Genomic DNA, 22,867 nt, shown 5'->3' with positions numbered 1-22,867 from the left:
AAAGGCAAAAATAAGAAGCAACACACACATACACAAACTTTTTCTTTACTAACCAATGAAATAAAAAATAAGCAAACATATCTCTTAAGTGAATAGCTTATTCCATGAGGAAATACTTCATTCTACAATCTCTTTGAACTGGTTTTCCATCAACTTCATCCAGTTTTGTCTCTTCACTTCTGTTTGGGTGAAAAGTCCCATAATAAACAAGAAGAAAAATAATTCCAAGGAGAAGAGAAAGAACTATAGTAATGCTGACAGGTATAAAATAGTCTGCATTAAAAATAGAGAGTGGGTAAAACCAGAACACAATCAATATCCCCAATGTGACCAATACCCTTACAATATAATAACAAGACATTGGGCATTTGGTATTCTGTCCCTTAATATTAAAAAATGTAAAGATAAGAATGAATCCGACAACAATCCTGTATAGGATTTCCATACTTGTCGAAACACAAAAATCAGTTTGTTCTTTAAATGCCCAAAATATACCTAAAAGCCAAAGAAATAACAATAGAAGGAAAGCAATCTTAACATTTAAGAATAAAAGAAGCACAACACTCAACATCCAAGATAATAATGTAAACAACTTGTAAAAGAGATATACAAGCTTGGGACAGGGTCCATTAAAGAGGTTTTTATCAGGTAAGGATTTTCTTAAAGCTACTTGATAATCAACAGTCGACCAAGAAACAGCACAGCAAGAGACCACGATGGCTGCATCTACAAAACAAAAAAAATTTTTAAGATGTAGTTATAGGAAGAATAATAGCAATATTATTTATTATACACCATACATGTTTTATCTGTATATACACAGCCACAAACACAAGTCAGGTACTTCGTATATTCATCTCATTTAATCATTTGAAATATATATTAATATTTCTGTACTACATATGAGGGAATTGAGGCTTAGAGAATAAGCCTCAATACATATATTACTTGACCCAAATCACACAGCCAGCAAGTTGTAGAGAGGTGAAATTTGAATTGAAATCTGCCCGATTCCAAAGTTGGTGTACTTAACCACCATACCAGACTGTGAATAAATTCACTGGACAAATCTTCTTGAGCACCTGGTACAATGCAAACTGCATACTACGGAACTTTTCTAAGAGACTAGTTATAGTCCTAGCTTTTCCAGTCTTTTTGACTTTGGCCTTGGACATAAACCCAATTTACTGAGAAATGGCATTCAAGAAAGAAAACAGCAGGAAGACAGGGAAGGAGGTTAAAGAGAAATTTTAACATAAGTAGGAGGTATTAACAGCTCAGTTTCCCATGTCTTTAAGATGATAGATCAAATGAACAAATATGATCTAAAACTTATAAATTTCTATAGGCTTTACGTCTTTAGCCCATTTTTTTATCCCATCAAATAACAGAAAAGCAAGCTAATTACTACTTTGGAAAGACATGTCATTATCCCACCGTCAAAGCTGGGGACCTAAAACTGAAAGCAAAGATAGTAGGGAATTAGAAGGAAGTAATTTAGAGTAGAATACAGAATGCTCATCATTCCCATTTAAACTCATTGGAGGTCAATATATTAGAAAAGAAAGGCAGATTTAAGATAAACCTATCTATTGAAGAGGATTGTAAATGACTTTGTCCACTCTTCTGGTTTTAGCATATAGCATTCTGGACTGCCCTAATTAGTTGGACTTTTGCTTCTTCTTTAATTCAAAAATATGAATTAAAACATCATTTCCCCTAAACTGCCCTTCAGTTCAGTTCAGTCACTCAGTCGTGTCCGACTCTCTGCGACCCCATGAATCGCAGCACGCCAGGCCTTCCTGTCCGTCACCAACTCCCGGAGTTCACTCAAACTGCCCTTCCGTGGTGTCTTTTTTATAACTGGTTTTAATTTCTACCAAATCTAGTACATATACTTCATTTTTAAACATCAATAAATGCCATAGAACTTCTAAGAAAAAAGCAGTAGGTTGCTCTGCCCCTTCTCACTTCTGAGTAGGGACCCTCAGAAAAAAACCACTATCAACTCTTAGCATTTCTTCTGACATTATTGCCCTATTTCTAAATAAAACACATACTATGCTGTTTTTTAAATTCATCTACTTTAGACACTGCTTATTGATTTAAAAGCTGCTCAGCCAAGTTACTACATTCTACTTATATTTCTTTCCCTTTAAAAATTTTTTTTGTTGAAGTATTTTATTAATTTTAAGAAATTCCTCAACTTTACTGAAATATTATTGATATATATGCAAGTTTACAATGTGATGATTTGATATACATATATACACAAAATGATGACCACAACGAGGTTAGTTAATACCTCATCCCCCCATGACATTTTTGGTGGGTCAACATTACAACTTTCAAGTATACAATGCAATATTTTTAAAACATTTCATTGTTCCTTACTTTGCTTATTATTTCATGACTCATAAATATTTTTTTAGCAAACTCTTCAAATTAATTAAACTCCCCAGATACATCTATTAGCTTTTTTAAAATAATAATATGATCTTTATGGTCAAAGGTAGCTGTTGTCAAGGTTTGCTTTCCTGTCTTCCCAGAACTTGCCTTTACCTTTCTTCACTGTTGATTTTGTTTCCCATTATTTCTTTCTTGCTTCATTCTCATGGTTGAATCAAACATTCTCCAGACATTTCTGAGAAAAACTGCACCTAAGCTGAACTTTTAAGCATGAATTTCTCTAAATGTCTTTATTCTACCTTCCATGTTTGATATACAGTTTCAACAGAAATAGAATTCAAAGTTTAAAAATATTTTCCAATGAAACCTTGAAGTCATTTATCTTTTAAATTCTAATCTGAAGTATTACAGTTAAGAATTTCAAAGCTATTCACTTTCTTTATATTTAAACAATCTTTACTTTCTTTCAAATCTTCTAAAATCTTTAAGTCTCTGAAATGTTGTAATGATGGGCTTGGTGTGGACCATTTTATCAACTTTCCAATCAATCTAGTAACACATGTCCTTCAGAGATACGCTGCTTTTATTCTTTGAAGGCTTCCCTAGAAGTCACAACATGTATACTAAACATATTAAAGGTTAAAATTAATCAAAATTTCTACCTCACAGGAAGATTTATCATGAAGGTAGTGAAGCTTAAATTTCAGGGACCCATGCTTGCCCAGACTCCTTCCAATCCTGACAAAGCCCTGGCAATGTGTTCACTTTGTCATATACTTTTATGAAATTTGGAAAATAAGATGTTTTAATTGTAATTGCTTAAATTCCCTGTTTCTACTTCTATTTTCCCTCTTACACATTTTTCCCTAAGTGTACTGAACCAACTGTCATCATTTGGGGGCTCTAGCTAAAGGGAAATTGAGTTGAGAAGAGTTTAGGTTTAGGAGGATTTGTTTATAAGATTTGCTTGGAAAATTATGATGAGTAAGTAACAGATCTAGGATTTTCAAGGAGTTTGCTTTAACTCTTCACTATCCTGCCATCAACAGGTCTTTGATTCCTTAACATTAAGGCATGATCTCTCCTTGTCCACCTGACGCTATTTATTTGACATTATTTTCCATTTCCTGCTTACCTACCTGTTTCCAATATACTTTTTCTGCCCATTTTGCTAATCTAATCTGTACATTACAGTTTATCCAAACTGAATTTCCTTGTCTTTGCCAAACCATGCCTTTGTTTATGCATTTCTCTCAGTATGGAATGACTTTGCCCAATTACATCTAAACAGATTCTTTTTAACTTCTTCTGATTCGACATTATTGACACCAGTAGAAAAAAACAAGACTCCCACTATTTACTAAATTAGACATCAACAATAAATTAGTGTTGTCAATTCAAACAGTATTTAAAATCAGTTACTTCATCAAAAAAAATCTTGATATACCCTGATCTTAAAACCACATTACTGAATAAATTGGTATAGTTTGTTTCAAATGTGACAATAATCCAAAAATATACATATAACATTATCAATAATTTGTGAAGTTGAAAGAAACTTTTCTAAATAAAAAAATAAAAATTCTGTTAACTGTACTACAAAAAAGATTGAATTTTCCTTTTCTACAGAAATTATAAAATCATTATCAAATCAAAAGCCAATCAGATACTAAAAATTTGTATTAAAGAGCATTAAAATAAGAAAAAGATATTACTTTTATTTCTCTTGTGAAATTTGTGGTATTGGTCAGATTTCTTATCCCTATAATTTGCTATTACTTATTTTTTATATTTTAAAAAATGCTTATTTTCATACCTTTTATGGCCTGAATTATATTCTTCCAAAATTCATATGTTAAAGCCCTAACCCCCAATGTGACTACACTTTGAGATAGGCCCTTTAGGGAGATAAGTAAGGTTTGGCAAGGTCATAAAGGTGGAGCCTGAATCTAACAGGACTGGTATCCTTGTAAGAAGACAAAGAGATACCAGAGATCTCACTTTTTCTCCATACACAGAGGAAAGACATGTGAGGACACAGCAAAAAAGTGGCCATCTGCAACCCAAAGAGTCCTCACCAGAAATCAACCCGACTGGGCCCCTTGATCTCATATTTCTAGTATCCAGAACTATGAGAAAATATAGTTCTGTTGGTTAAGCTGCCCAGTCTGTGGTATTGTTATGGCAGCCCAAGCAGATAAAATAATATCTAATTTTGTCTTCCTAATAATATATTCTTTTTAAAAAAATAGGTTCTAATTGTTTAATTTTACACCTTAAAAAGCCCAGATTCATTTCTGCTTTACCTTTCTCCTGAACTGTATAAGGCATTTAAGACAGTTTAACTCCATTCATCTTCTACCTGTCTTGTATTTATTTCTGTCTTGTATTTTCATTCTTTTCCTTAGCCACATAGTATTATTTTTGTTTATGCAGTCAATTTTCATTTAGAAGTGGGTAGCTTCACTTTTACCCTGAGGCGAGGAAGGGTGCCTTCTGGCATGTCAGCTTTACAAGTAGGATTTTCTACTAAATATCCCTCCCTCGTGAGAACCCTGAGTTTTGTCTCCAGTCCTCCGGACTCTGGGAAGCCATCAAAACTGAATCTGCTGTGTATAAGTTTCTGTAAAACTCCTCAGGGTGTAAATACCTTCACAGTCCTCCTCAACCCTGCTGCACCCCCACTTTCATGCATATTTTGGCCTGTTGTATTAGATTATTTTAAGCTTTTACGAAGAATTTTGAAACTATATACCCAATTGTTTCAGATAATTTCAGGAGGAGAACTGATTCAAATAATCTAGCCTTTTGGTGGTGGTGGAACTGATTTGAATAACCCAAGTTTTCCATCTGCTTTCCATCTTCTAAATATTTACTGATATTTCTAGTCTGCTATTCTACTCTACATTCTCTTCATCCTTATGAGTTTTATTGTTTTCACTCATTTACTTTCCTCTTTAGCATGTTTTCAGGAAGGAACAAAGATAAAAGAACACGTTCAGTTTTCTGAAGTCATTTTATACACAAATTGATTTTTTTTACATTTTGAATTTTTCTTCCTGATTATCAAAACATGGTTACTATAAAAATTTTGAAATTTAGAAAAATAAAAAGAAGATGAAATAAGTAAAATCATTCATAATCCCACCACACAGAAGCAGCCACAGTTAACATCAGCAGATCTACCAAAGCACAGCTTGTAAGCTCTAAATGTTAATCTTTAGCTTCAGGGACTATATAATATACAACTATTCTGGGCATCACAAGGAAAAAGAGATCTCATACGCTGTAGGCTCATTTCAATGTTACACTAAGAGATATGAAAATATTAGAATAGAGGGAAACTGGGAACAGGAAGACTGTTTAGGGGAATGAACTCATCTCACAAGAAAATCTAGCATAGAAAGAACTCCAAGGGAGAGGAAAATCTGCTACTACTCTGAGGTGAATCCAAGACCATATGGAACCCTCATCATTAATGAAAAGTGCAACTATTTTTAGTAAATAATTAGTTTTTTAACATCTCAAAATAAACACCTATTAAAATATTTTTTAATAGAAATATCAAACTGTCCTTTTAAAATGTACATTTAACCATGAGAAAATCTGCTATAAAAGAGCAACATATTGACCAATTTGCAAAACCAACATTTGTTTTGTAGCAGGTGCACTTGTACATAATGATTCTAATTCTAGGAATTTATCCTATGGATAAACTTCACACATGCAAAAGGATGCATGCATAAGATTATTCACTGCAGAATGTTTTTCCAACAGTAAAATATTAGAAACAACCTAAATTAACATAAAGAAGCTTGTTAGATAATTCAGGATACATCTATAATTTGTAAAACTATGCAGATAATAAAAATAAAATGTCAGCACTCTTTCTGTACCAATATGTTTAGATCTCCAAGACATACGTTAAGTAAAAAAAAAAAAAAAAAAAAAAAAGACAGTTTTCATGTTACCATTCTATGAAAGAAAAAAAGAGAATAAAGATAGGTTCTGAAAAAAAATTTTCTGAAAGAATCATTAAAAAGCTGACAGTAGTTTCATTTTAGGCAAGGAGAAGGAATAGGAAGAAAGGGAGGGAGACACTACACCTTTAAACATTTTTGATATTTGAACTATGTACTTCTTTTCAAAAATAACAAATAACTCTTTAAAAAATGATAAAAATAAATATAAAACCTGCCAAAGAGTTACACAGTTGACATAAGATATCAGTGGCATCCATCTAACACAAAGAATTAAGAAAGACCTACACTGAGTGAAATTTGCTTGACCATGTTCCAGAAAGATGTAGAGCTGAAGAGCAAGTTGTGGGCAACCTTCCAGGTAGGTCTCAAACAGCCTTAGCATGCTCAAATCTGTCACCCTATCATTAATCTCTTTTTCCACGAAGTTTTCAGTTTTGCTGCTATACTTGAAAGCCACTTGATAACCTTGTTTCAAGGCAAACCAATACCTGTAAAGTAAACATGAACATTTATCTTCAGTAACAGATTCTTCATGTATGTTCATATACATAATAATTTTGAAAAAAAAATGTGTTTAAGTATAGAATTTTCCCACAAACTTTATCTGCTACAATTTTGTAAACATTTCACAGTAGTTGTTTTGAGATTCAAGACTCCACAATTTTTATTGGATGTTTGATGTGTCAGTGCGTGCTAGCACTGTTAAGCATACATGATCTTATTTCATCTTCAAAATAATTATGAGACATGAGTATTATTCCCAATTAACAGTTGGGAAAAGTAAGACTGAGAACTAGAATGATATGCTGAAAGATACACAGAGTGTCAGGAGCAGGCCTAGAGTCCAAACCTTTATGACTCCTAGTCCTAACCACTACTTTCTGAAAGACAAACTGCAATGTCCACTTCATGCATTTATCTTAATTATAAGACAGATATTAATACATGCCCTTACGAATATGTCAAGGTTGAAGATAAGACTGAATCTTCTTTCAATTTAATCTAGCAAATAATTACTTGACCCTTGAACAACATGGGGGTTAGGGACACCAAGCCTGTGTGCAGTTGAAAATTTCATGCATAATCGATAGTTGGTAGTTGGCCCTCTATGTCCTCAGTTCCACATCCATGGACTGGGTAGTACTGTAATATTTATTACTGAAAAGATCTGCATATAAGTGAACCCACACAGTTCAAACCCATGTTATTCAAGGGTCATCTGTACTCCATAATCTACAAAGTATTAGTCTCTGTGACCATCAGCATCCTGAAAAATATATAAAACTCCAAAGACTCCTAAAACATCCTTGCTCAGGCTCTTCTTTACAAGGAATTTTTTAAATTAACATGAGTTATCATCATTCAAGTAAAATTAATGACAAAAATAACTGAAACAATTATTTTTAAAAGAGCCGAGGCTAGAAATAAGACAATCAGGATTCTAGCCCAAAGCTTATCAAAATTCTTTATTTATACCTCAGTTTCCTCATATATAAAGTTACAACAGTGATATATATCCTGCTTCAACCTGCTCTTTCTGTCAATGTTTCCCATTTCAGTAAATGGCACTAATATTCATCATGTTGCTCAGAAGAAAATGTGGGAATAATTTCCAATTTCTTTCTAACACCCTATAAAAATTCCCCCAGCAGGTTCTCTTGGTTCTTAGCTCAAACTCCAAATATATCCAAATCTAAACACATCTTATCACTTCCACTGCCTCCATCCTAGTTTAAGCAGCCAATATCTCTGGCCTGGATTACTTCAATAGCCTCATAATTGGTCTCTCTGATTCTACTCTTGTTCCCTATACAGCATCTAGGTTAACCTGTTAGCCATATTTCAGATGCTATCCCTTCAGTCAAAATGTTCTAATGCTTTCCATAATATTTAGAATAAAACACAAAGTCTTTACCCCATCTTACAAGGGCCCCTGTAATCTGACTCCCACACACACTATAACACTGCCTTTCCCTTTGAAGTCTCCCACACTTCCAGGGTACTATTCGTGCTGTTTTTTCCAACTTAAAGGCCTTGGTCTTTGCTACTCCCTCTTCCTGGAACTCTTCTAAACCCCAGAGATTTTACAGGCTTACTCCTTAACTTCATTCAGGCCTCTATTCAAATGCCATGTCCTTACTGATATGTTTCCAGATCACACCATCCATCATGTTCTCTTTATCCTATTATTTTTCTTTATTACCACTTGACGCATTATATATTTTTATTTGTACCTTCTCACAAGAATGAGATCTACATGAAAGCAGGGACTTTGTTTTGTTCATTGGTATATCCTAAGCAACTAGAACAGTCCTGGGACATAGCAGGCTCTCAGAAAATATTTACTGAAGGAATGAACAAATGAAAAACTCATGACAATTTTTCCATAAAGAGACAGTAGATATGAAAAGGCTTTGAAAAGTTGAAAGATATAAGATATTCTGATTGTAAACATGATATATACATATATGAATATGCAAAGATTCTTTACCTAGCAAATAAAAGTATATTTTTATCATAAGAGTTTTAGAATAACATAGTCCATTATATTCCATGTGGACTAGATGCCAGGGTAGAGGGTCTACAAAAATGATGAAGACATGACCTCCACCTTCAATGACCTTACAGCCTAGTAGGAAGATCAAGCCTATAAACTGCTAGCTGCAATAAGAGTCAGAAGAAATAACAACTCAACAGAAATATAAATACTATTGATACATTATAAAAGCACAGGAAAAAATGATTAATACTGTCCAGGATTTACAGGCCAGATTCATAAGATAATTTGTGTTTGAGTTTTTTCTGGGTATCTGGCACAATAAGGAGTTCCCGTATGTATATTATGTAAGACTAATAAGCAATACAGTAGGTGGTTCCTATTCTTAAAGGTATCGATCCTTTCAAAGCAAGAGGATAAATACCACTTACTGAAAAACTTGAAAAACACACAAAAATTATAGGTACATGCTCAGAGCAAATTAATATAGGCAGCAGAGTGGGAGAGCTAGCAGAGTACAGTGTTTAACAGTAATGACTCCAAAAAACTCAGGATACTTAGATTCAAATCCTTGCTCCAATACTTCCTAGTGATGTTTTAGTTTCCTCCTCTGAAAAAGGGAGTAATCATCATACCTACCTCATTGGGTTGATATGAGGATTAAAGGAACTAACACACGTAAAACGCTTAGACCAGTAACTGGTACATGTCAAGTGCTATGTCAATGCCTGTTAAAATAAACAACAACAAAAAAAAACAGATGAGGCTGTTCACAGATGTGCACATTAATATTTCCAGGGACTTTAGGGAAGTCCAAATCTGTAGCACTTAGTGGCAAATGTATACAAAGTTCTGCTTATCTAAGGATAATTTCATGCAAAGGGGAGTATGAATATAATTTTTTAATCAACAGGATATTGTTTCAGTTTTATGGGATAAATGATGAAGAGGCTAAAGAAAAATAAACAGAAGGAGCTTTCTTGGCATATTTTATCACAATGTATTATTTTATTTGAGATAAAGAGGCAATAGCTTCTAGTAATGATAGATTCCTTTGCATCAAGCTCACCCTCCTACTGATGACAATGATAAATTATAGACAAAATATTAAAGATAACAAGGCACTAAAGAGCAACCAAAAGCAGGAAGAAGCATGAGGTCACTTAACCCTTGAGAAAAGGGAACCATACTACATGAGAAGCACATGTGGCTTTTCCTCTAACAGCATCGCACAGTGCAAATGGCACAAAGCAGACACAGTTCAAGCAGAAAGTCAAATTATTATTGGCTCAAAGAGTCAGAGGACTGAGGCTGAATCTGCCAGAGTGGTTAGAAATTAATAGGGACCCCAGAAAAGAGGGAGCCACAGAGTAAAAGAAACCCCAAATCTCTATATACTCTTCTTAAATCCCCAGTCAAACCCTTACTATGTATATGTAGGGTGAGACTCCAAGGAACTGAGGAACAATGTCTAAATAGGACCTGGGCAGAGATTTCAGCAGCTACCATAAGGAAGTCTGGAGTCTGCAATCTATCAAATTCAAGGAGCTTGGTAAATACTTCAGGCATCCTATTGAAACCCCAAAAGGGCCATGTTTTAGAAGTAAAGACCATATTTCAGGTCTGTGAGACTCTCCTTAGGACTAAGGACAAAAGCAAAACAGACATTCCCTAATAAAGCTTAAACCAAGCCTCTGTAATACATCAAGGTAATTTACCAATAATTTAGCTATTTGCTTTCTCTTCAATGGAAGATAACAGAAATTACAGTCACTACAAGGTATCAATCAAAATGCCCATTACACAATTAAAAAATTACTTGAGTAAATTTACTTAATGCAAATTAAGAGTAAATATAACTTATGCTAAAGGAGAAAACCAGGTAATAGAAACATATCAATTAATAGAAACATACCCACAGATGACCCAGATACTGCAATTAGCAAACAAAACACAGAGAGAAAAAATTAGGAAAAAAACTAACAGAACCTCATAACAAAGGTGTAATTGAAGTCACAAAAGAAACAGAGAAAATGGGACAGGAAAAAAATGAAACTTGACAACACACTGGCCAAAAATATTTTCCAAAGTTGATTAAAAACAACATAAAGCTCAATAAACACAAACAGAAAACATAAAAAGAAAACAATATGTAGGCCCAGAAAACAGCTATATCAATAATTGCAATAATATATGAAATGGAAATAGATTAAATACTTCAATTAATAAAAGACTGTCAAGCTGGATAAAAAAATTAAGATTCAACTCTATGTGATTTGGAAGAGACTCTCTTTATACATCTTGAGCTTCCCTGGTGGCTCAGAGGGTAAAAAAGTGTCTGCCTGCAATGCGAGAGAGCCGGGTTGGATCCCTTGGTTGGGAAGATCCCCTGGAGAAGGAAATGGCAACCCATTCCAGTATTATTGCCTGGAAAACTCCATGGACTGAGGAGCCTGGTAGGCTATACTCCAGGGAGCAGCAAAGAGTCAGACATGACTTCACTTTCACTTTCACTCTTTATAAAGATACACACAGCTTGAAGGGCAATCACAAAAAATAGTACAATGGCACCCCACTCCAGTACTTTTGCCTGGAAAATCCCATGGATGGAGGAGCCTGGTAGGCTGCAGTCCATGGGGTCGCTAAGAGTCAGACATGACTTGACTTCACTTTCACTTTTCACTTTCATGCATTGGAGAAGGAAATGGCAACCCACTCCAGCGTTCTTGCCTGGAGAATCCCAGGGACGGGGGAGCCTGGCGGGCTGCCATCTATGGAGGTCGCACAGAGTTGGACACAACTGAAGCGACTTAGCAGTAGCATGGCTATATCAGTACACCAGACAAAACAGATTTCAAATCAAAGAGCATTTACAGAGATAAAGAGGATCATGTCATAATGATATAAGAATCAATTTTTCCAAACACATCTGAATGTACCTAATAATAGAGTTTTAAGACACATGAAGCAAAAACTGTCAAAAGTACAAGAAGAAAAAGATAAATCCACTATCTTAGAGCATTTTAACACTCATCTCTCAGTAAATGAAAGAAAAGATAGGCCAAAAGAAAAAAATCAGTGAGAATATAGACGACTTTAATGACATTATCAACATACTGCCCTAATTTACATTTATAGACCACTATACTCAATGAGGGGCTTCCCAGGTGGCTCACAGTGGTAAAGAATCCACACGCAGTGAAGAAGTGTTCAATGTCTTGGTCAGGAAGATCCTCTGGAGAAGGAAATGGCAACCTGCTCCAGTATTCTTGCCTGGGAAATCCCACTGACAGAGGAGCCTGGTGGGCTACAGCCCATGGGATCTCAAAAAGTTGGACACTCAACAAAGGCAAGTTACAAATTATTTTCAAATGCCCATGGAATATTCACCAAGTTAGACTCTGTGCTGGGAAATGAAATAAGTCAGTTAATTAAAGAAGACTGTAATCACACAAATTATGTTTTCTGATCAAAATAAAATTGAGTGAGAAATCAACAACAATAACATATCTAGGAAAATCCACACATATTTAGGGATTGAAGGGCCCAGACTCTCAAGTTTCATATATATTGCAACCTAGGAAATTTGAACAGTACCAGATGTCCTCTCTCTAAAGAGCTTTAAATAGAAGAATAGGTAAGGAAAAACTGTTCAACTATTTAATGCCCATTTAGGAAACTTCAGGCTTTCCTGATAGCTCAGCTAGTAAAGAACCCACCTGCAATGCAGGAGACCCTGGTTCAATTCCTGGGACAGGAAGATCCGCTAGCGAAGGGATAGGCTACCCACTCCAGCATTCTCAGGCTTCCCTTGTGGCTCAGCTGGTAAAGAATCTGCCTTCAATGTGGGAGACCTGGGTTCAATTCCTGGGTTGGGAAGATCCCCTGGAGAAGGGAAAGGCTACCCACTGCAGTATTCTGGCCTGGAGAATTCCATGGTCTCTATAGTCTATGGGGTCACAAAGAGTCTGACACGACTGAAGGACTTTCACTTTCACACTTTAAGAAACCCCTTAAAAAAGGGCCTAGGGACCTGTGGAGGAATTGAAACTCTTCTCCCATTGTACTCTCTTTCACACAATTTGAACTTTTCTACCAGCTATTTTAAAACAGCAATAATAACTTCCATATTGTAAATAAAGCAAATTCCTTTCATATATCCATCAAAGGAAAAAGTCTCCTTTGGCAAAGACAAAGGTATTATCACAAGTCATACATAAAATAGAAATACAAAAGTGTCATATAATTTATATTCTGAAAAATGAATTGTTCTACTCCACAGACCACCTAGCAGTAAGAACACACTTAATAGCAAAACACTTATACAGAATAAATAATTTATGTTGACATCCTTGTCTTTCATCTACCAACACAAACTCAATTTATCTATTTTGTAGGGAAATGAATCTGTAGTTTAGTATATCTCATGTTTTTGCATACTTAGTTTAAACAAGTCCTTGGATAATTTGGCCACTTTTAAGAACTGCTTTAATTTTTGCTTATTCCTCACTATTCATGTCTGTTTTGGGCCACTTCCTGCACCAAGAAAACAAAGAAAAAGAGACAAAAAGAGGAAAATGTTTATTTATCAAGTATCTGTTTAACAGTAATAGCAAACCTACTTCAGTTTTTCCTTTTCTTCTTTTTTAATTATTTTAATAGGTAAAATATTCACATAAATCAAAAATCAAAAGAAGTTACTAACTTTTTGAAAATACTGACAGGAAGGCCTGGCATGCTGCAATTCACGGGGTCACAAAGAATCGGGCACGACTGAGCAACTGAACTGAACTGATCCCACTCCTATGACCTAACTACCCAGTCTTCACCCTCCCTCATGACCATAACAATTCATGGTTACTAGTTTCATGTATACCCTTTCCAGAGTTTCTTTCGGTTCAGTTAAGTTCAGTGGCTCAGTCGAGTCTGACTCTTTGCGACCCCATGAATCACAGCACGCCAGGCCTCCCTGTCCATAACCAACTCCCAGAGTTCACGCAAACACAGCCATCGAGTTGATGATGCCATCCAGCCATCTTACCCTCTGTCATCCCCTTCTCCTCCTGCCCCCAATCCCTCCCAGCATCAGTGTCTTTTCCAATGAGTCAACTCTTCGCATGAGGTGGCCAAAGTATTGGAGTTTCAGCTTTAGCATCAGTCCTTCCAAAGAACATCCAGGACTGATCTCCTTTAGAATGGACTGGTTGGATCTCCTTGCAGTCCAAGGGACTTTCAAGAGTCTTCTCCAACACCACAGTTCAAAAGCATCAGTTCTTCGGTGCTCAGCTTTCTTCACAGTCCAACTCTCATGTCCATACATGACTACTGGAAAAACCATAGCCTTGACTAGATGGACCTCTGTTCGCAAAGTAATGTCTCTGCTTTTGAATATGCTGTCTAGGTTGGTCAAGGAGTAAGCGTCTTGGAAACTTTGCTTCCAAGGAGTAAGCGTCTTTTAATTTCATGGCTGCAATCACCATCTGCAGTGATTTTGGAGCCTCCAAAAATAAAGTCTGACACTGTTTCCACTGTTTCCCCATCTATTTCCCATGAAGTGATGGGACCAGATGCCATGATCTTCGTTTTCTGAATGTTGAGCTTTAAGCCAATTTTTTCACTCTCCTCTTTCACTTTCATCAAGGGGCTTTTTAGTTCCTCTTCACTTTCTGCCATAAGGGTGGTGTCATCTGCACATCTGAGGTTATTGATATTTCTTCTGGCAATCTTGATTCCAGCTTGTGCTTCTTCCAGCCCAGCTTCTTCTCATAATGTACTCTGCATAGAAGTTAAATAAGCAGGGTGACAATATACAGCCTTGCCATACTCCTTTTCCTATTTGGAACCAGTCTGTTGTTCCATGTCCAGTTCTAACTGGTGCTTCCTGACCTGCATATAGGTTTCTCAAGAGGCAGGTCAGGTGCTCTGGTATTTCCATGTCTTGAAGAATTGTCCACAGTTTATTGTGATCCACACAGTCAAAGGCTTTGGCATAGTCAATAAAGCAGAAATAGATGTTTTTCTGGAACTCTCTTGCTTTTTCCATGATCCAGCAGATGTTGGCAATTTGATCTCTGGTTCCTCTGCCTTTTCTAAAACCAGCTTGAACATCTGGAAGTTCACGGTTCACGGACTGCTGAAGGCTGGCTTGGAGAATTTTGAGCATTACTTTACTAGCATGTGAGATAAGTGCAATTGTGTGGTAGTTTGAGCATTCTTTGGCATTGCCTTTCTTTGGGATTGGAATGAAAACTGACCTTTTCCAGTCCTGTGGCCACTGCTGAGTTTCCAAATTTGCTAGTATATTGAGTGCAGCACTTTCACAGCATCATCTTTCAGGATTCGAAATAGCTCAACTGGAATTCCATCACCTCCACTAGCTTTGTTCATAGTGATGCTTTCTAAGGCCCATTTGACTTCACATTCCAGGATGTCTGGCTCTAGGTGAATGATCACACCTTAGTGATTATCTTGGTCATGAAGATCTTTTTTTCATTGTGAAGAGTTTCTTTATGCATATTCAAGCACATGTAAATATGCCTTTTTACCACCTTTTAAAAATAGACTGTATTATATCATACCTGTTGTCTGCACCCTGTCTTTTCACTTAAAAGTACATCCTGGAGATCTTGCCATTCCAGTATATGAAGTATTTTATCATTCTTTGTAATAATTATTGTAGTATGACATTGCATAGATATATAAATTCTACCAACAGACCTTCAATTGTTTCCAGTTTGTTGCTGTCATAAACAATACTACAACTGAAAAGCTATGCATATGTCATTTTATATGTATGCAGGCATGATAGATTCCCAGAAGAGGAACCTCTGGCCTAAAGATAGGTGCACCTGAAATATGCTCAAACTGTTTATGAACTGGTATGGATTGTATCAATCCATACTCCCATCAACAAAGTAGGAGAATACCTATTTTCCCATACTTTACCACGACAGTGTGTTATCACTTGGATTTTCACCAATCTGGTAGGTAAAGTATCTCAGTGAAGTTTTAATTGGCAGTTTTTAAATTATGAATGAGGTATAGTATCCTTCAGACAACTTAAGAGCCATTTGCATTTCCTCTTCTCTAAAATATCCTCATTCTTTTCCCCATTTTTCAACCGGGAGGATGACCTTTTTCTCTTTGACTTCAGAAGCTCATTAAATATGAAAAGATTAGGTCTTTTTCTATTAAAAATTATAAATATTTTCCCCTATGAAAACTGTTTTCCTTTTTGCTTTGCTTTTGTTCATTGGGATATTTTTGTTTTTATTTATTATATGCAATTTTTATTGTCAAATCTATAATTTTTATAGGTTGGGGATTTTGAGTTATGGTTAGAAAGCCTCTCCATTTCAAGGCTGAAAGGAATTTTCCTATGTTTTCTAATAGTACATTTCTTGCATTAAATATTTGAGTCATTTGAAATTTATCCTGATGTCTGGTATTTTACCTAGCTATATAGTCTATAATATGCAACCTTAAATTATCCCAACTCTAAAGTGAATCAAAACTTTTACTGTTCTTATGTTGCATATACTGGTTATTACTTCCTCTTATTTCCATTCTAGTCAATTTCTACAACCTGTGGTCTATTCATTTAAATGGCAAATGGAAAAAAAATCTGTTTTCTTGTCCTTGTGGTTTGGGTTTGGTGTTGCGGGTTGCAGGTGGGTGGTGCTTAGTGTCTCTCTGGAAACAAAACTCTTCCAGTTTATGCTTTCAGATTTTCTTCTGATTAGGAGTTAGCGCCCATGTCCTGTCATATCAAAGACTGAGAAACTGAAGACATAAACTGCAACATTTTAAAACTCTCCCAATACTGTACCCATCTCTATGTTTCTACCAATATATTTCTAAAGATTTCACCTTCATTACAGAACAGGCTAAACTCTTTTCAAGATCACATACCATGCTAGAGCATAAGCTAAGTATGACCTTTGTGTGAAGGTCCACTTATAATTTACTTATTTTTCCAAATGACTATCTACTTATTCCAACATCTCTAATTACTAAGCATAAAAATCAGTAAGAATGTAGAATCTCTTATTCCAACATCTCTAATTACTAAGCATAAAAATCAGTAAAAATGTAGAATCTCTGTTACATGTACAAGGGAATTCCCATAAAACTATCAACTGCCTTTTTCATAGAAATTCTACAGACCAGAAGGCAGTGGCACCATGTAGTCAAAGCGATGAAAGGAAAAAAACCTATAAGCAAGAATACTCTACTCGGCAAGGATATCATTCAGATTTGAAGGAGAGATATAAAATTTTACAGACAAGCAAAAGCTAAAAGAGTTTAGAACCAGTAGGCCAGCTTTATAAAAAATGTTAAGGAAGCTTCTCTAAGCAGAAAAGAGACCACCACTAGAAATACGAAAATTATAAAAGGAAGAATCTCACTGGTAAAGGCAAATATACAGTAGGGGTAGTAAATCAACCACTCATAAAGCTAACAGGAAGGTTAAAAGACAAAAGGAGTAAAATCATCTATATCCATAATAAGTATCTAAGGAACACAAAAAAACAAAAAGATATAAAGTAAGTGAAGTTGCTCAGTCGTGTCCAACTCTTTGCAACCCCGTGGACTGTAGCCTACCAGGCTCCTCTGTCCCTGGGATTCTCCAGGCAAGAATACTGGAGTGGGTTGCCATTTCCTTCTCCAGGGGGTCTTCCCGACCCAGGGATCGAACCCAGGTCTCCCACATTGGAGGCAGACGCTTTAACCTCTGAGCCACCAGGGAAGCCTTAAAAGATATAAAATATGAAATCAAAAACAGTAAACATGAGTGGTGGGAAGCAAAAGTGCATGGTTGTTACAAACTGTTAGAACTTAAAACATCAACTTAAAATAATCACATATCAGTATGATAAACAGATTGTTGACTTCCCTGGTGGCTCAGGCGGTAAAAGCGTCTGCCTGCAATGCAGGAGACCAGGGTTCGATCCCTGGGTCAGGAAGATCCCCTGGAGAAGGAAATGGCAACCCACTCTAGTACTTTTGCCTGGAAAATCCCATGGACAGAGGAGCCTGGTGGGCTACAGTCCATGGGGTCACAAAGAGTTGGACTGTACTGAGCAACTTCACTTTCACATGGTAATAACAAAACAAATATTTATAATAGATACACAAAAGAAGGGAAAGAAACCAAATCATAACACTAAAGACAGTCATCAAATCACAAAGGAAGAGAGCAAAAGAAGAAAAAAACGAAAAAGAACTGCAACAGTTAACAAAATGGCAATAAGACATATCTAACAATAATTACTTTCAATGTAAATTGACTGAATGCTCCAGTCAAAAGACACAGAGTAGCTGAATGGACACGAAAACAAGACCTGTATATGCTACCTACCTTCAGAGCTAAAGACATATAGACTGAAAGAGAAAGTATAGGAAAAAGTATTACATGCAAATGGAAATCACAAGAAAGCTGAGGTAGTAATACTTATATCAGGCAAGACAGACTTTAAAACAAAGACTGTATGTAACAGGAGACAAAAAAAGACTTACATAATGATAAGGGGATCAGTCAAAGAAGAAGATATAACAATTGTAAATATATAAATACACAACATAGGAGCATCTAAATGCATAAAGCAAATATTAACAGACATAAAGAGAGAAACTGGCATAGTGGACCTTGACACCCCATTTACATCAGGGGAGAGATGTAAGATCCAGATAGAAAACCAGTAAGAAAACACTGATCTTAAGTAACATTAAACCAGATGGACTTAAGAGATTATATATTGACCATTCCATCCAAAAGCGGCAAGATACACACTCTTTTCAAGTGCACATCGAACAGTCTCCAGGATAGATCACATGACAAGCCACAAAAACAAGTTTCAATGAATTTAAGAGTATTGAAATTATATCAAGCATCTTTTCTGACCACAATGGCATAAAACTAGAAATCAACTACAAGAACGCATAAAAAACAAAAATAACATGCTACTAGACAATCAATGGGTCACCGACAAAATCAATGAGGAAATCAAAAAATACCTGGAGACAAGTGAATATGAAAACACAATGATACTAAGTATATGGGACACAGCAAAAGCTGTTTTATGAGAGAAGTTTATAACAATACAGACTTACATTAGGAAACAAAAAAGATCTCAGATAACCAATCTAACAGTAACAATCATGTTGGATATAGCAAGAAAATCTATCTTAAATTTTTTTGGAGTCCAGAAGGAAAAGAGACAGAAATATAGTAAAGAAAATGTTAGAAAAGATAATGGCTGAGAATTGTGCAGAACTCATGGAAGCTAATAATTCACAGCATCAAGACAGCACGCAAATCCCAAGTGAAAGAAATAAAAATAAATTTTTCACATGGATATATCATAAACTGGAGAAAACCAAATATAAGGAGAAAAATCATAAGTGCAACCAGAGGGGAAAGAAAACAAAACCCTTTTAAAGAACAACAGCAAGACTGATCTAACTACTCAATAATGACAATGGAAACAAAAAGACGACAGAACATAACATACAGAGAGAAAATAACTATTTACCTAGAATTCTACTACCACTAACATCTTTCTCAGGAAAGATAACTATTAAAATAGCTCAAATTCAAAACCTAACTGTAACAAAATAGTACATTATCCTTTTAATATTTGTCTTTAATTCTTCTCCTTACCTTTAATATATATATTGCTTTGAACAGAATTAAATCTCTTAAGATAATGAAAGAAAAGGTCATGTGAAATTAGATATATGGATAATCAGAATTCTCCAGGCTCATTTAGATCCTACTTTCTTTAACCATAAAATAGGTTTTAAACAACTCTATTTTTAAGTTTGTTTTTAGTTCTGAGTGATTCTGTACCCTAGCTAACCACATGGCCACGCAGTAAAAATTTCATCTCATTAAATCAATAATACAAGTTACTTAAAAAAGTAAGTTCTTTCCATCAGAGTTGCAAGTGATAGGCTGTATTTACATAATCAGTTTTAAAATATAAAATAGAGGAGAAAAGATTCACAAGACATAGAAATGAGTCTTTTTCTTTCTCATAAAAACGTGATAATATATTAGAAAAAGCAACTTAATTAGGTAAATTAAAACATTCTATTAATGAACCTGGAAATTCTGACAGTACAATGACTCATGCAAGCATTGCTAGTGAGAAGCAAGTAACCTTTGTCCTACATGCAAATAGAGAAACTTTGTACATTTCACTAACCAGATACAGAAAGTAGTTTCTGTCTGAATCAGAGAATAACAGTAGTAAAGATCAAAAGTATATGCTCACCTTGTAAAAACTCCACCTTGCAAGCAATGAAGTAGAAGAAAACAATGATGACTTTCTTGGCCTGCTTCTTTTAAATCAGCCTTGAACCAAGAATAACTAAAACACTGGACCACAAGTGTTCCAAAGAGCATAAAGCTTACTGTTAAAACACCAAAAACATACTGTCTTTCATGAAAAAATCTGACAGACACCCAGATGTCCACAATTAAATCAGTAACATAGATCATAATGCCAAGGACTGACGACATAAAATTCAACTTAGTATATTTCATTGTGAATCACTGTATCTCTTGGTTATTTACCTCCTCCTCTCATACATAAAGAAAAAAACACATATTAGTGCATTCTTTGGTGTAGCACTGAATTTTAATTTTCACTCCCTAAATATTTTAAAGAATAAACATTATGAAATTGGAACACTAAAACCAAAGTGACTAATTTTAGCTTTCTATTCTAAACCTCTAGTCCAGTTGTTACTAGGCTTTATTCAATCTTGTTTCACAGTGATCTTCATTACAGATGACAACACCTAAAATAAAACATAAAAATTTCAAAAAATCTTGATTCTAACATTAAAAATCCTAGGCCATGACTTTATCAAAGCTCTACTTTTTCTAAAAATAATATATTACCACTAAATACATTTCTTACAATATATAGCTTTGGGAAAGTAAAGTGTTAGAAATATACTTAATAGTTGACAACTTCCTCTCAGACTATTTGCTTTTTAAAAAACATAACGTACTCACAAATATATTTACTAAAGGACTATATATAGTGGCAAAAAATTGGAAATAATCTAAATGTATCAACAAGAAGAATTAAATAATGATAGATTCATAAAGTGAAATATCACAAAGCTACTAAAAATATATTTAACAAAGGTCCAGCAGTTGTGAAAATTCTTAATGTGCTTTGATATAGCAATTCCATCTAAGAATCAAGCCTAGGGAAATATTTACAAACATGCACAAAGGTATATGCTCTTTGCAGAACCTTTTTTAAAACAGCAAAAATTGAAAACAACCCAAATGACAATTGAGAAATCTAATTCAATAAATTATGGTACATTCACACTAAAGAATATACTATACAGCCTTTAAAAATAGTGAAGTAGCTTCGTATAAACTGATTTCACAAGGTCTCCAAGACATATTAAATGAAAGAAGCAAGTACCAGAAGGATAAATATAGCATGTTGCAGTATATGCTTTTTTAATATACATGGAGAGGGGAAAGGAGTTGAGTGGGAAGCAAGTGCAATTTCAATCTTTTAAATATTCTTTCATATTGTTTGAGTTTTTTACAACAGATATGCACTAATGTGTTTTATAATTTCTTAAAACAAAACAGTAGTAAATGATACTTATAAAGAATTTTGATGACTGGAGAAAATATTAATAACAGTTACTACATGCCAGGAATTGACCTATATGTTGCAAATAAAATGTCTTCATATAATTCTTACACCAAACTTAGAAGGTAGATATTACTATTATGAAGCCTATTTTATAAACATGAATGCAATCTGCAGATGACATCTGTTCAACTCAACAGGGATTTCTTTAATTGTACTAATGAATTGCCAAGATTTCATATAAAAATCCAGAGTTTTCACTGCTATCAAAGAACTCAAAGATCTGCTACAGTAGACTATCATTTCTTCATGAGCAGTGGGTACCCATCCTAGATGGCAAAGGCTCTCTTAAGTTCACCACAGTAGCCAGTAACCCCACTTCAGTCATTTCAACAGTGAGGTCTCAGTGCCCATGCAGCTATCTAATAGCTGTATTTCCTTAAATATGTTCTTTTTACCTCCCTATCCCTTATCTTCATTTGAAATATGGAGATAATAATGGTATATATCTCAGAGGGTTGTTGTTAAGGTTAAGAAAGGTAATATATATATATAATTCATACAAGCCTCTAGAAAAGTACTTGATACAATTAGAGCTTAGTAACTGTTAGTTACCATTATTACTTTGCCTGTCTGCCTGATACCTGTAAGCATCTGAGTTTGCAGTCTTTGACTTCACTTTAAAGAATGTTAAGTGGAAAAAATACTGTTATAATCTCAAAGCTTTGAAAATGTAAAGGAAATAGGACTAGAGAAGTAGGAAAAACGTTAACAGTAGTTTTATCTGGGGAATTAATGGTATTATAGATGATTTGTTCTTCATTCTTTTCTATATTTATGAGCTGAACAGTTTCCCCTCAAAATTCATATGCTGACGCACTAACCTTCAAAGTGACTGTTCCTAGAGACAGGCCTTTATAGAGGTAATAAGGTTAAAAGAAGTCACAAGGATGGGTCCCTAACCCAATAGGAGTGGTGTCCTTATAAGAAACGACACAGCAAGAAAAGAGCCATCTGCAAGCCAAAGAAAGAGGCCTCAACGGAAACCAACCCTCCTGGCACCTCAGTGTTGGACTTCCAGTCTCCAGACTATGGGAAAAATTAATTTATATTATTTAATCCACCTATCTGTTGGATTCTGTTAAGGCAGCCTGAGTAGACTAACACCCTATGTATTCTATAAAGAATATTTATTACTTTAAAAATTAGGAGGGGAAGATGTTATTTAAAAAAACACAATCTAATACTTAGCAGTGTTCCTGTCATTTTAGCACTTGTATGTAATTTCTTTTAAAAGTTTTCAGAATAATATTAAAAGATAGTTCACTGTTCTTACAGTAAAA

The 22,867-nt window shown here is 34.9% G+C and overlaps 1 protein-coding gene across 1 annotated transcript; it reads right to left on the bottom strand.

The window, feature by feature from the left end:
• Nucleotides 1-97: 97 nt before the first annotated feature.
• Nucleotides 98-20,440, bottom strand: XKR9 (XK related 9). The gene is made up of 3 exons (XM_052652000.1): nt 20,169-20,440; nt 6,678-6,880; nt 98-726 (listed from the first exon to the last, which is right to left on the bottom strand). The coding sequence occupies exons 1-3, from the start codon at nt 20,438-20,440 to the stop codon at nt 98-100; spliced, it is 1,104 nt and encodes a 367-aa protein (XP_052507960.1).
• Nucleotides 20,441-22,867: the final 2,427 nt, after the last annotated feature.

Source organism: Budorcas taxicolor, chromosome 14, assembly GCF_023091745.1.
Source record: "Budorcas taxicolor isolate Tak-1 chromosome 14, Takin1.1, whole genome shotgun sequence".
In the NCBI taxonomy this organism is placed as follows: Eukaryota; Metazoa; Chordata; class Mammalia; order Artiodactyla; family Bovidae; genus Budorcas; species Budorcas taxicolor.
Note: the sequence above shows the minus strand (reverse complement) of the source record. Positions and strands in the feature narration are given on the sequence as shown.